Source organism: Chiloscyllium plagiosum, unplaced genomic scaffold (genome assembly GCF_037043375.1).
Source record: "Chiloscyllium plagiosum isolate Xiang-an unplaced genomic scaffold, Cpla_swu_hap1 HiC_scaffold_18, whole genome shotgun sequence".
Classification (NCBI taxonomy): Eukaryota; Metazoa; Chordata; class Chondrichthyes; order Orectolobiformes; family Hemiscylliidae; genus Chiloscyllium; species Chiloscyllium plagiosum.
In genome coordinates this window covers 62,125,579-62,140,718 of record NW_028270156.1, presented here as the reverse complement: position 1 = coordinate 62,140,718, position 15,140 = coordinate 62,125,579, and the positions used below count along the sequence as shown (strand labels likewise).

At 43.9% G+C, this 15,140-nt stretch overlaps 1 protein-coding gene across 1 annotated transcript; it reads left to right on the top strand.

Moving 5' to 3' along the window:
• Positions 1 to 9,517: 9,517 nt before the first annotated feature.
• Positions 9,518 to 12,189, top strand: cdkn1cb (cyclin dependent kinase inhibitor 1Cb). The gene is made up of 3 exons (XM_043706191.2): positions 9,518 to 10,260; positions 10,658 to 10,803; positions 11,459 to 12,189. The coding sequence occupies exons 1-2, from the start codon at positions 9,729 to 9,731 to the stop codon at positions 10,762 to 10,764; spliced, it is 639 nt and encodes a 212-aa protein (XP_043562126.1). The 5' UTR covers positions 9,518 to 9,728; the 3' UTR covers positions 10,765 to 10,803; positions 11,459 to 12,189.
• Positions 12,190 to 15,140: the final 2,951 nt, after the last annotated feature.

The following is a 15,140-nucleotide window of genomic DNA, read 5'->3' as shown; positions in this document are numbered from 1 at the left end:
AATGTGAGTAAATTTAACTAGTTGATATTTCTCTGCATTGGGTTAAAGACATATCACCAGATGATGGCGCTGTGACATTGCATGGTGGTCAAAAATGCTGCTTCGACTTGAGTTTTCTTAGTTATCTTGAACTTGTTTTCCAAAAAATTGTGTAAGTTGGCAAAAAATGCGAGAAGGATTAAAAATTATTTTATCTTCATTGAAGCAGAACGTGGTGATCTATATTCCAAACTTTCTTGCTGCTTTCCTCATTAAAGCTAAAATGAAGGATTTGGCACCGTTTAACTGAATCCACTACACCACCTTCTTCATTTCCTATGAAACTGTTCCAGAATTCTTGGAAGTGATTTTCCAGAGAGAGAGTTTTATTGAGAATATACTGGAAATTATTACATGAACCATGATTTTCAGAAACATTGTTTTTGTGCATATCAAGAAATACATGTTCGGTCAATCCTGCTATAGAAGCATTCTTGATTGAGGAAAGGTCATAGAATCATGGGTGTTGCAGGACTTTAATCACTGATACTAACGTAATTCTTTGTAACTTTTAAAAACCTTTTTCATTAAGAAATTGCAGCCACATATACAATGCACAATTGAATACTAGCAAAAACAAAGGGGTGTGGCATCCTTGTCAGGGCAATTTTAATAGATTGTGACGAATCACACAATAGGACTTGGTGATTTGCCAAAAGTTAAACCAAATTTTAGTGCTGGGCAAATAATTCACTCACATAGGATTGAGTCACTCTGCATTTACTTATCATTAAACCAATCAGTTTCACTGTGTGCTGTGGATATAATGCACACTGAATGAATGCCTTGTTTTTTTAGTTATATAAAATATTCCAGTCAAGATATGGAATAATGAACACCCTGAGCAGGATACAGGCTGGGATCTAATTTGAATGATTCCGACACAGCATAAGGAATATACAAGGAGTGATTTACAGGTTGGAATCTAATCAAGGAGTTCAGATGGTTTGCACATAGAATGCAATACCTGAGAGTGATTTGAATGCCAGAATGCATTGAAGGAGTTCAATGGAGGTTTATAAATGGAGTAGCAGATACCTATGAGCAAAATACTGGCTGCAATTTAATTGAGACAGTCACTTATTTTAAATATAAAATAATGGACTAAACAGTGAGTCACAGACATGCATCAAATGGAGAACATCAAATATGATAAAAACTTGCATTTGCATAGTAGCTTTAACAAAAGAAAATTCTTAGGTTTTTCACAGAATCAAATAGAAATTAAAATTAGACAAAAATTAATGCTCAGCCAAAGGCAGACTTTAAGATGGGATGAAGAAAAACTTGGTCAAAGAAGCAGGAAGATTTGAAAGGAAGCTGGATGGATAAAGAGGCATTTCAAAGAAATGCCTGACCTTTAACCTTTGACCCCAAGATGAGCTTCCAAACAGATGTGCACACAACCGTCAAGATTGCTGGCTTTCACACCCGTAACTCTGCCCCCTGACTCCCCATGGCCAGCTCAGGTTGTGGTGCTGACATTGCAGAGGCTTCAGTGTTGGCGATGGAGGAGCCCAGAGCCAGGACCCTGGGTGACTGAAGACCAGCGGCAGCATCTGGAGGAGTGTTAGAAAAGGAAAAGGAGGTATGAGACCAGGCCCATGGCTCCAGCTTGGATCTGGTGGTTGAGGGAATGGCGGTGACAGTGGAGGCAGGGCCGGTAACTGAGACCTCGGAACCCATTACAGAGACCCCGGCTGATGTCAAGCAGTGAATGGAGGAGTAGCGGAGGGTAACAAGATGAAGAGGAGAAGACAAACTTTGTTGCAGTAAAATCTTGCATCATATTCAGCATTTGAAAATGGTGTTGGAGCATGGCAACACTTTGTGTTTTGCACACGATAAAACACTTGCTGCTATATTTTTATATACATGTGCCAATAAATCTAAACCTAAAAATCTAATACCTGCACAATTGAGGACGCTGGCATCAAAAATGGAGCCAAAGGATAATTTTGATATAAGCATAGGGAGGCTCTGGTCATGAAGGGGTTTGAACGCAAGAATGAAAATGTTGAGGCAATGTCGGGAGATTTCAGTGAGCATAGGATAATGCAGGTTGGGGCATCAGAGTTTTAGATGATCTGAGGTTCTTTTCCTGGAGAGTAACAGATTGGAGACTGCCCTGGAAAGCATTGAAACAGTCAGGTCTGGAGCTGGCTAAGGGTTTCAGCTCTCACAGTCAATATTTATTGGTCAAAGTGTTGGAGTTGGCACATGGGGAAAGATTGGATAATATATTGACTCTCGGCAAACCAGTGCCATCTTTATCAATTAATTGAAAAGAGGAATGCAAAGCTGTTCCTTCCTGGCAAAGTTCATATTGATAAAAAGAGGTGAGTGCAACTTCAAACAGGGTTGCAAAGAACAATCATGCCTGATATTCAGCAACAGTAATAACGCTCCCGAAGTGGTAGTCAGGTGCAGTTAAAGAGGCAGAGAGATGTTGCTGGAATTTCCTGAGAGGAAGCAAAGTAAAGAAACAAGTGGGAAAGAAAGAGAGAATGATAGCAATGTAATAAGGAGGTTCAGGATAGGAAGGGTGAGGGATTCGATAGCAGATAAAGCTGCACTGGAAACAGGTGATGTTGCAAAGATGGAAATCCTCCGATGCCCTCTCAGTGATCGCGATGGAAACTTAGCTCAGAGTCATAAAGATGTACAGCATGGAAACAGACCCTTCGGTCCAACCTGTCCATGCCGACCAGATATCCCAACCCAATCTAGTCCCAACTGCCAGCACGCGGCTCATATCCCTCCAAACCCTTTCTATTCATATACCCATCCAAATGCCTCTTAAATGTTGCAATTGTAATAATCTCCACCACTTCCTCTGGCAGCTCATTCCATACATGTACCACCCTCTGCGTGAAAAAGTTGCCCTTTAGATCTCTTTTATATCTTTCCCCTCTCACCCTAAACCTATGCCCTCTAGTTCTGGACTCCCCCACCCCAGGGAAAAGACTTTGTCTATTTATCCTATCCATGCCACTCATGATTTTCTAAACCTCTGTAATGTCACCCCTCAGCCTCCAACGCTCCAGCGAAAACATCCTAGCCTAATCAACCTCTCCCGATAGCTCAAATCCTCCAATCCTAGCAACATCCTTGTAAATCTTTTCTGAACCCTTTCAAGTTTCACAACATCTTTCCGATTGGAAGGAGACCAGAATTGCATGCAATATTCCAACAGTGTTCTAACCCCAATGTCCCGTACAGCCGCAACATGACCTCCCAACTCCTGTACTCAATACTCAGACCAATAAAGGAGTCAATAAGATCAGAGGATCTGAATAGTCTAGCTCAGCCTAAAACCATATCCAGGGAAACAGTGGAATTTGCTGGAAATACTAAGGCTTCATTCCGCAATCAACTGGAGGAAGTTGTCCTGTCAAGGGCTGTTGGAAAAGAGTCTGACTACGTGGAGAATCAGGACTGTGTGCTGTTATTTTTGTTTGTGTGGAACCTCGCTTGTGTATTCATGGTCACTGTGTAGATGAGAAGACTAGGAGCAGGACTAGGCCATTTGGCCCTTCAAGCCTGCTCCTTCTTTCCATATAATCATGGCTGATCTTCCATCTCAATGTCATATTCCCTCTTTCTCTCCATACCCCATTACTATTTTAAAAATATCAACCTCTTTCTTTAAAAGGCTCAATGAGTTGGCCTCCAGAGCCTTCTGTGGTAGCAAATTCCACAAGTTGACCATCCTCTGAGTGAAGAAGTGTTCCTTCATCTTCATCTTAAATGGCCTATCGTCTGTCCTGAGACTATGACTCCTCGTTCTAGACTCCATAACTAGGGGAAACATCCATCATGTATCTAGTCTGTCGAGCTCTGGTGAATATAGGCCCAATCAAATTCATCTCTCCTCATAAGACAGTCCTGCCATCCCTATATTAGCTGGTGTTCTTTTGCTGCACTCCCTCTATGGCAAGTGTATTTTGTCTTAGGTAGGGAGGCCAAAACTGTGCATAATACTCCAGGTGTGGTCTCACCAAGACCCAGAATAATTTCAGTAAGACATTCCTACTTCTGAACTCAAATCCTTCTATCTGTAATGGCCAACATATCATTTGAGGGAGGGTTTCACTGCAGAACACTGAATGGATGGGAGTGAGTTGCAGGTGATTGGTTGTTTTACATGTATAATGTAGAATTGTTTTAGACTATGTCTCCCATCTCCATTGTATATCAGAAAATCTCATGCAGTACAGATTTTATTTTTCAAGCTGAAATGATAGTATGTTTTCCAATTACCCAGTAAATGTTCATAAATTCATAAAATTACTGCCACTTAGTGAAGAATTTTTGAATCAGTTACATATTGAAATTTAGTCAATAGGATCCAATAGGCTACACAGTGAACAATGGATGCATGGGAGTGATTTGTAGGTCAAGACATAATAAAGTTATGCAAATAGGTTTATAAATGTAGAACTCCCTGCTACAGGAAAGAGGTTGTTAAACTTGAAAAGGTTCAGAAAAGATTTACAAGGATGTTGCCAGGGCTAGAGGGTTTGAGCTATGAGGAGAGGCTGAAAAGGCTGGGGCTATTTTCCCTGGAATGTCGGAGGCGTATCCTTATAGATGTTTATAAAATCATGAGGGGCATGGATAGGGTGAATAGACAAGGTCTTTTCCCTAGAGAAGGGGAGTCCAAAACTAGAGGCCATCAGATTAAAGTGGGAGGAGAAAGATTTAAAAGGGGCCGAAGGGCCAACTTTTTCATGCAGAGGGTGGTGTGTGTTTGGAATGAGCTGCCAGAGGAAGTGCTGGAGGCTGGTACAATTACAGCGTTTAAAAGACATCTGGAGAGGTATGAATTGGAAGGGTTTAGAAGGATATGGGCCAAATGCGGGCAAATGGGACTAGATTGGGTTGGATATCTGGTCAGCATGGACGAGTTGGACCAAAGGGTCTGTTTCCATGCTGTACATCTCTATGACTCTAGAAGAAACACAGAGAATGCTGGAGAAACTCAGCAAGTCTGGCAGTTTCTGATGAAAGATAAACAGGGTTAATGTTTCGACTCTGGCATGACTTCTTCAGAACCATCTTGAAGTGAGCTACAGACTGTAATCTAATGAAATGTTTCCACCACTGCCATATTCTCAAAGACAATAGGGATGTTAACCCAGACACAGGTCAGGGGGCAGGGCAGTGTTTAAATACTGAAATGCCCACACCTCATGAATGATTAAAAGTTTCTGTACAAAGCTTACAGGCTGACATTAGTTTGTCAAAAGAAAGACATCTTTGGATAAAGGAAAGAAACCAAGAAAGGAGCAAAATGAAATGCAGGTTTTGGGTAATCCACGTAATGTACTAATATATATTAGTTAGGACCTGCACATGAAATATATTTGGAGCTCCATTTCACCACTCTCTAGATGCAGAACTAATTGCCATTGTTGGTATATTTTGAACTGAACCAATAACCCTGTTGTTGATGCCACCTCTAAATGGATGCACTGTCAGTCCAGAGCTGCCCGACATGGTTTGTGATCTTTGCCCTGGGCATGACAGAGATGGGAACATTGGTGTCCGAATTTACAGGCAGGGACCCAGAGGCTCTGGTGGATGGGGTGGTACAGAGGCTGGACCTCTACTAACCCCAGGATCAGCAGTGGAGGTCATGACATCAGACCATGGTCTAAGGTTGCCACCCCACCTGGTACAGTCTCAGTCCTCTAGAGGAATGCACAGCAAAGGAGGAAGAGAGCCAATGACCTTCTCCACATAGTGGAACCATCTTCTCTGTGTTAATTCACAATCTCTCCATTTCTGCTACTGAACCCATCTCCAACCAAGGCTTATGCTCTGCCATTCTGACTGTTATTTGCAACAATATTCCTCACCTTCTCTCACTGACCCCAATCCCAGGGTCTACTAACCCTGCAGACCCTTTCTGATGCCTCCTCACTTGCTTGGGCCATCTCCCCTCCTGCGCCAAAAATAACAGCTGTGCAACCCACTTCCATATCCCTTAGTAGCTCCCTGTCTCTCATTCCAGGAGGAAATAACCCAAGTAGGACAGAATGAGTCCTCAACCTCTTGTGTAGTGAGAACACTGACTCTCGCTGAAGAGCTGACTGACTATATCCAAGCCCCTGAACTGTTATAGGAGGCTGTCCTTTATTCTCTTTATGGGGAATCCATGACTGAAGGCAATCTCCCTTGATAGTCAGAGGACTGCGGACAACTAAGACAAGATTCCTGGCTTTATCTCTATTCTAGACAGCAAGGCTGACAGATCAACCCTGAATCTTCTGACTGAGAGGTGAAAACGCTCCAGCACAGCTGACACCTTGGACAGCAGCCTTCACACTGTAATGCCCTCTCACTCAATATTGGCACAATTTAGGTCATCCTCTCCTCTACATGCAATATAGTTTCCCCATTAAACGCAAGAAGTCTCATAAGTCTGTGCTTTATAAAGCTGAGACTTCAGTGTAAAATTAATTTTAAATCTGTAATTTCTTCTGTTGGGCCATTGTATGTCACTTATATCGACTCGCCCACCAACTAGATCTGGGCGACGCGAAACCTAAAATGCATATTTTCAGGCTGAGATGCTATTAGAATGGAAAGACTTGTTACCTATAAATGATGTTTCTGAATGTACTCCGTGTGCATTTTCGTAGCGTGGGGCAGACTCCGGTATTACAAAAACGACTGGAATGCGATGTGGTCTCTGGCATTTACATAACTATTATCAAACCTTTATCAAAGCATTCCCCATCAATCCATTCCTGTTGTCAAACAGCAGCCACTCTGGGCCGATGCTGTACTTTGAGAAATGGTTTATTCCATATTCGGTATCTGAATTCTTGGAGCAAAGGTTGTCTTTTTAAGAAATAACTTGGAGCCTACACTGGTCGCCCCCACACTACATGAATAAAGTATTTCAGCGTTTTTATTAATGAATGACTGAACACTTTTCTTTGTATTTGTATGATCACGTTTCATGCCCATTTAAAACGTTTAAATTCCAGCCACAGCTTTAAACAGTGTATGAGTTTGTTAAACTCATGTATGAGGTAAAGACTTACACCCACACCTCTTTCTGTCTGGCTAGTTTAACCAGTGTGCCATTTTCACTGAACCCTGATCGTAGTAGTCATGAGAAACCAGACATGAGATTACCCTTTAGAAAATCTCAAGTCCAAACCTAAGGCAGAATTCAACTCATTGGCGATGACATAAAACTAGGAGGACCCATTTGAATTGATGAGTGATCGTCTACCTTCCAGAAAAAGTAAATTATATTTTCAAAAGTACTCCAAAGGCGAGAGAAGGTAGCTTTTAATGTTGAAAGGAGTGTTTAATCTGCTTTCGCCTCCACCCACCTCGAACCGTTGTTATGTCCTACTTTCATGTTAGTAGTGATGTGTGAATCACGCTTTTGAAATCGGGAAAAATATTTCCATGTCTGCGAGTGTATTTTCTTTGGAGAGGGGTTGGGGGGGGAGGCAAGTCATGTTTATTAACAGGGAGTAGTCAGGTATTTTTCGAGCAATTACTATTACGTTGTAAGAGTTTGCTGAGTGACAACTTGAACTTTGTTACAAGACCGCAGGAGATATTGCGGCTTTCAATGACACAATGATTAAGCAACGATTTCACTGCATTTCAGCCGAACTCTATGGACTAGTAATGAAGTCTAACCGAGCGAACGTGTGCGGTCTGTTTGTTTTTTATGTGAATTAAATTCTCATTGGAGTTGCTGTTTCCAAACCCCAGTCGGTCAGAGCTGTCATGAACAATATTCCACGTTAGGTTTTTATCTTTCTAAATAATGAGTCGCCCGGTGATTGGGTGTGCTTTGTAAAATAACATATGCAAATTTCCAAACCCCTGTTCCTTTATTTCCGGATTCTGTGGAGTTGTTGGGAATATTGCATCAGACAATGTAGTTGTATTTGCTAACGAAGGTGGGGTTAGGTTCGGTGTCTGCCTCCTGGATACAGGGCAGAGACTCGATTATTACGGGATTGGGTAAGGGAAAGTTCTCCCCCTTTCTCTCGCCCAGAACGCTACATCACGAACGTTTGTATTTTTCAAGATTCTGTTTTGTGTGCGCAAGGGTTTTAAAACACACACACACAACAGTCGGCGTTTGGGTTTCTTTGTAGTCAGGACGACCCTGAAACCGTGATGTGAAACTGCACTCTCCACAGGGGGCAGACAAGCCGAGATGGCTAATCTGTCAAGTTTCCCCAGTCCGGGGCTGAAGTGAACTTCTCCATGTTGAGGTGTTATACCTCAGAAAGTCGCCAGTTAATGGGACTGAACGTTCCCCAGCGGGAAGATGCGGTACGTTGTAAATAACTCTTGGAAGTTTGTGGACAAAATCAGCACACGACAGAATGAGGAACTCGACCGCAACAGCTGAATGTATGCAATCTGTGCGCGTGTGTTTTACAGTTAAAAATCACACACCACCAGGTTATAGTCCAACAGGTTTAATTGAAAGCACTAGCTTTCGGAGCACCGCTCCTTCATCAGGTGGTTGTCCAACCTGATGTCCAATCACCTGGGACAACCACCTGATGAAGGAGCAGTGCTCCGAAAGCTAGTGCTTCCAATTAAACCTGTTGGACTATAACCTGGTGTTGTGTGATTTTTAACTTTGTACACCCCAGTCCAACACCGGCATCTCCAAATCATGTTTTACAGTTGGAACAGTAGAACAGAGGAACATGTTTTCCCAAATCTGTTTACTTTAGCTGAAGGTCCTATTTGCATAGCAAACAGACCCCACAAGAACATGTTTTGTCGGTCGAAACTAAAACTATAATTAAGCAGAACACTCTAAAATATGTTTTGAAGAGCAACGAATTTGGTAAACAGTCTTTAAAAGTCCGTGTGCACCTCTCTGCAGGCTCCACCCAACGCAGGTGATGTAAGGGTTAAAAACATTCCTGCGCGTTATAATACATTACCAAGTAACTTTTGGGAGACTATATTAGATATGCACAGGATTCGAGTGCGGGGTGGATTTTCTGTGCATCTTTACTGCGAGATTTTTAAAGGCAAAAAGAAAATAAAAACAACCTGCTTTTAATGGGTTTGCAGCTGTGGGGTTGTTATTCTTGTGTGTGTGTGAGAGAGCGAGAGAGACGTTTAAAAGCCAGCGCGCTGTCTTGCCTCCTTCCTCTATGTGCACACACTCAGCAGACTTTCTCTGCCATAGTGCCGTAGATCCCCGGGCGTAAACAAAGAAGGGGCGGGCGAGCTGCCAATCACTCTGAGCGACGGTCGGGGCGGTCCAATGGAGCTGCGATGGGGAGTGCGGGGACACCCCGCGCGTGGGGAGTAGGGGGCGTGGCCCGCCGGCGAGTGAATGAAGGCATTGGGCGAGGGTGGGGGGGGCGGGGTTATCGGTGGGCACGCTCGACGTGAATGGACCAGCCCACCCCCGGAGAGCTGCTTAAATAACATCGGGGAGGCGCCGGGCAAAAACATTGCAAACGCGGCGCCGTAGTAATTAGCTGCATCCGAGTAAAAGAGGAAGGTGGGGGGGGGAAGGGGAAAAAAAAGACAATCCTGCTCCAGAGCTTTGCTTTTCTTCATTGCCTACCTCTTCCCTACAGTTTGCAGCACTGCTTCCTCCACTCCCTACCTTTCCCGTTGCAATTGCTACTTTTTCCTCTCTCGCACAGAGAGAGAGAGAGAGGGTCATGTCTAGCGTGCAGCAACAGCAGCTCCCCGGCGGCTGCCTGGAGTGGATGGCGGCCCGGAGGACCTACCCCCTGCACGCCAGGACGGCGGTGTGCCGGAGCCTCTTCGGCCCCATCGACCACGACGAGCTGCGGCGGGAGACGAAGAGCAAGCTGCGGGAGATCAGCGAGCGGGACCGCAGGCGGTGGAACTTCAACTTCGCCGCCGACACCCCGCTGCTGGGGGGCGACTACGAGTGGGAGGAAGAAGGCGGCGAGGACGTGCCCGCTTTCTACCGCGAGAGCGTCCACCGGGGCAGGCTGCGGCTCCCGTGCCCCGTGCCGGAGTCCTGTCACTCGGGCTGGGGCGGCACCAGCGATCCTGCCGCTGCCCTCGACGGCGGTGCGGACTCACCCGGCCTGGCCCACCGCTTGTCGGGGCTGGAAGGCAGTGAGACCAACCAGGAGAACCGCTCGGATAACTTGCACTCAGGAATCAAAGCGGGCAGAGCGCCTTGTTCGCGCAAAAGGAGCTCCACGGCACGAATCACAGGTGAGACAAGTGGCATCCTGCAACTGTTCTCTCATCAAAACTAAAACTCCTTTCTTTTTAAAAAGAAAAGCGAGGTGGTGTTTTTTTTTGTTTGCAATGCCTTGCGATTGCAATCGTTCCTAGTGGTTGCTGTTGCATTGGTTTGTTGTCGTGTAGTAGTGATCTCGCCCTCTCAGAAATGCTTGCACAGCAACTCTCCCCTTTTGGGACAAAACAATGCAATCCAGCAAGACCGACTGGAGAGACTTTTACCACCTCATGAAAAACTTGTACAGCTATTTATCCTCCCCTATGAAGAGGTTATCCCTACTTTGAAGTTGGTGCGCACGGTTTTCGTTACTTTAAAGACGAAAGGTTTAATGTTTATTGATTTTGAAAGTATATTTTGTTTGGCTAGACTTTTTCACCAAGCGAAAGAAGACAGTCGGATCGAAAGCTTCCAGTGAGAACGCGTGTCTCTCGGGGGTGCCCGGGGAACAGACTCCGCGGAAGAGAATACGATAAAAGAGAAGGAAGGGGCAAAACCCAGACGGACAAAACAAAGTGAGTTGAAATGCTGGACTTTTGGGGGGGGGCGGGCGGGAGAAGAGACGAGGAGAGAGGACAGCGACCGTGTTGGGGCATGAGTAACGACTCATAGTAGGTTTGAGTAGTAAACAACTCGCTCCGTGGTTTACGTCAGGGTTTTGGGGCGAGGTTAGAGCTGTCATTATCCCGTGACTAATATTTGGAGAACTGGAGCGAGCAGGCGGGGTCACCACCCCCCCCCCCCATACACATTTTTTTGTTCAACACTGACTCTTTTTGTTGTAAAACTACTGCAGAACTGTTGACTTTGAGAGGATGGGACTGAGCGACATGGAATAGGTTCGGAGCTTTTTGGGTTTTTTTTTGAGAGCTTTGTTACCTGAATGCCCGCGGTCTATGACAGTCGGGATTTTACCAACTTTTTGTTGAAAGCTGGTAATTTCTCCCCGGGACACGGTGACGTCAGTCTGCGGGGGGGTGGGGGAGGGGTGTAGACGTCACGCTGTGGTCAGATTTGAGCTGACTCACTGCTGGGAGGGTGGAGGATGGGGTTTGATGGCTTTGATTTACTTGTGTCATTAACAAATGCTATAGTTTGCTTCACAATCTGACTACTGACTGACCTTTTTTCCTCTCTCTCTCACACATATCCCCCGCCCCAATCTTATAGATATTTGCACTCTTTTTTTTTTAACTCTCTTTTCAATGAAAGAAGCGGCTGACAACGACGATCACCATCTTGACTACTCCACGGACTGAGCAAAAAGCAAAGGACACTGATTCCGGAGAGCGAAGGGGATTCGCCGTCTTTTCGATTTTCTTTTTCTTAATATATGTATACGAAATGAATACACAGTACATGTAGCAACCCAACCTCCAGTGGCGCTCCCACTGCAGCAGAACACAGCGTGCAATTTCAACTTTTATTTTGCATTGTGTGTCTACACTATCCAAAGTGTAAACGTTTCACAATGAGTATATTACGGGCAAAAAAAGTTCTAAAGTAATTCTGATATATTTCAGTACGACTCCAGATGTATATTTGTAAAATACAAAGGCTTATACTAACTTATATTTCCTATTTATGTTAAGAATGGTTTGGACCAGTTGTGACACCCAATTGTCCCCTAACAAAGGGAGCTAAAAGAGTAATCTTGACTCGCTTTATTTACAAAATATGTAAATATTTTTTATTTTTTTAGTGCGTGCCTTGCGTTCACATTTTGTTTGTATCTAAAATATTTAGGTTACTTGAAGGTGAGCATAGATCCCATGTTTTGTTTTCTTTGGTTCTGAGCCGTTTAATGTACCACTGCCACGTTTGTGTTGGTAAAAGTTTTGGATTGCAAAAAGTGCATTTCTTGTTTCCGCTGAATAAACGAATATCGTTTAATTAAATAAGTTTTGAGTCTCCTTTATCTATACCCTGATTCTGAATGGTGACAATAAGGCAAGGTCGTGCATGGAAATTCTCTAACTGGTTTCCCAACAAATATTGACCCTCTGTCTACCTCATCACTCTCTCCTCCTGAAGTGACAGTATGTACCACAACTTTTAGCACCTGTGCATTCTTGGTTAAGGTATTTGGCTGTCCAAGTGACCTAAATATGGCAAAGTAAACGCTAATTCGGATGCAAGTCGCATTTTTTCTAAATGTGACATGCCTTATTTCGAGAAGGGTGGGGTGGGGGGAGTAAATTGAGTGAGGCAGGACGCGATGGTCAAACATCCTAATGAATCCTGCTGATCAAATACGGAATGACGCGGGGGTGACTGACGCCTGGCCTGGCCATCACGGAGTCACCGTTACACTAAATATGCCTGGGGTTCTTCTAAACACCTGCTCCTCATCGATGCTATTCAAAAGCCAACCGAATTCCCGCCGCCTTCATTTCACTCTTTCAACAATAACACAAGGGGGGGTGGGGGTGCCTTTCGGATTGATGGCCTCTGTAACTTTCACGCCAACCAGAAAGGCAGCGCGTCCATTGTATTTCGATGGATTAGCTAAGAAACGTGTGTCTTGGACGAGAATGCTCGCTAGTAAGTGATGCATTTCAATGTAATCCAGTAAATCAACGAAGGAAGTAAGATTCAATGCCAATCTACGTGTTTTTTTTTAAATGGGAGCAATATTCCTTTTTTAAAAAAATTACAGCTGACCCTTTTTCTTTCTGGGATGTGTTGAGAGGGGGGAAGGGTTGTTTTCTGTCCAGTCTCAGTTGCCAGTAGTACAAAATAACAGATTGGCTTTCATCAGCCCAGTGTTCAGTACGACACAATCTAATTAATTGGAAGGATTGGGATTTGGAAAGTCGGTTTGGAGAAAGGGGACATGCAAATTATTTAAAGTCTCCAGCTTCGAACCATTGGACTTGTAACCATCCTCCCATGAAATAGCGGGCGCTGCAGCCAAGCCTTTCTTGATTTCTGGTCTCCGCCCGAGACGGGCATTGTGGAGGGGACTGGATGCACACAAACGATTGATTGATCCCGTTATCACGAACTGTATGGGTTTTGGTGAGATTCACAGCATCTGAGCGCTGTGATTTACAGATTGGAGGGTTTTCCCCCCGGTGCGCGCTGTGATCGATGCGTTTCGGTGAAACGGAAAGTGTAAATCCGAAGACACATGCCGTTTCTGTAAATCTCTTATCTCGGCGCAAATACCGACCACTGTCTCGAAAGCAAGCAGAACCAAAAACGCATATAGTCAGAAGCTGTAGTTCACAAAAAAAAAATGGTAAAACCAAAGTCAAAAACACTGCAGAGAGGCGCCCAGCTGAAATGAAATCGGAAAATGTTGGGCAACAGACCAGCGGGTCAGGTAGCGTTAACATGGAAGTTCATATTCCAAAGAATAAACGGCTCGCCAATTTCAACACTGGTGACATTGAATGACAGAATTATGGCTTGTCAACTTATTGAGCATTTGAGAGACTGAAACCCGCACAATGCGACGTGCTATAGCAATATTTCCCGAGGAGGGGCGGGGGATGGGCTTTGTACTTCAGTGACCATGTTAAACAATAATAACAATGGCCCCAGGAAAGGCAGCTGTATGGAGGCCGATTTATAGGCTCACTCCTGCGAGAATGGAAGCAGGTGTCTTACGCACCATTGTGTAGCAGCCTGCAACTAAAATAGCCTGGTCGAAATCACAATGACTCGCTCATCGACTGCCCTGCCCAAAATCTAAATTCTATATGATTAACATATACATATTTATATATATGTGTGCGCGACTGTGTAACATGAACTGATGTATCCCCTTGATTCGTCGTGGCCCAGGTTGTAGATGGTTGTTGCACAGTTTTTTTTGTGTGTTTTCGCTACTTTTTTTTGCAGTAACAGTACAGGAGTCTTGTTCTCATTACAAACACAAAGCACACTGGGCCTCTATTATTCACGAGGTTTGTAGCCATATGGCAAATCCGTGTAGACATAGTCGAGATCCATTTATTCGGGGCGATAATGTCTTGCATCAAGGACAATTGGAACTTTGTTTGGCTGCTTTATATAGAAGCGAATAAGAGAGAGAGAGGGAGGGGAAATAATCTAACCAGGAGAGATACCCAGCTAATTATAAACCGAGCCCATATGTGCCTATGATTTTAGGGTAATTGAATGAAGTGGATGAGGTAAATAACGTCACACACCGCACCGTAGAAAATACAAAGGTTTGATTAAGGTATTTTAAAACGTTACATGAACGATTGGACATAAGCCATATAAGTTCCAATCAATGCTCCAAAAACCCTGACCAACCCTCAATGGAGTCAAAGCTATGGAACATGACCAGGATGGCTTTCCCCAAATTAATTCGCTTCACATACACTCTACTGAAACAGATTCAGCTATCGTCCGTCAGCACGTCTCTGAAAATCCCAATTATCATTCCGTTATATCACATACAAAGCACAGCTACGCATGTATATTTATAGTGTGTGTAAATAACTCAAAACCGATCAGTCTAAAGTATTATTTTTTAAAAATACTTTAGCAACATCTTTATTTTCCAGATACACTGATTATCCACTCCGGTTGGGTAGAGGGGAACTTCCACTATACTGTATTTGATTTTGAGGTTATAGCAATGGCTGATGTCAACAGATTTGTGTACTAATCAGCCGCATGATGCAACTTGCTTTTGTAGACAGCTTTATAAACAGAATAGATAGCTTTATAGACATTATGAACAGATTTATTAACAATATAGACAGCTTTATAAACAATATAGACAGCTTTATAGACAATGGGTCTGATTTTAAGGGGTTGTAAGTGAATCTTGCTACTTGACCAATGCATTTTAATCAGAACGCGAGGATTAAGAAAATCCACTGGGACTCTA

Excerpts from the sequence above, each read along its gene's own strand:
- cdkn1cb (XM_043706191.2), top strand. The coding sequence starts at position 9,729 with ATGTCTAGCGTGCAGCAACAGCAGCTCCCCGGCGGCTGCCTGGAGTGG. Across the intron at positions 10,261-10,657 it reads CTCCACGGCACGAATCACAG|ACTTTTTCACCAAGCGAAAG; the intron begins GTGAGACAAGTG and ends TTGTTTGGCTAG.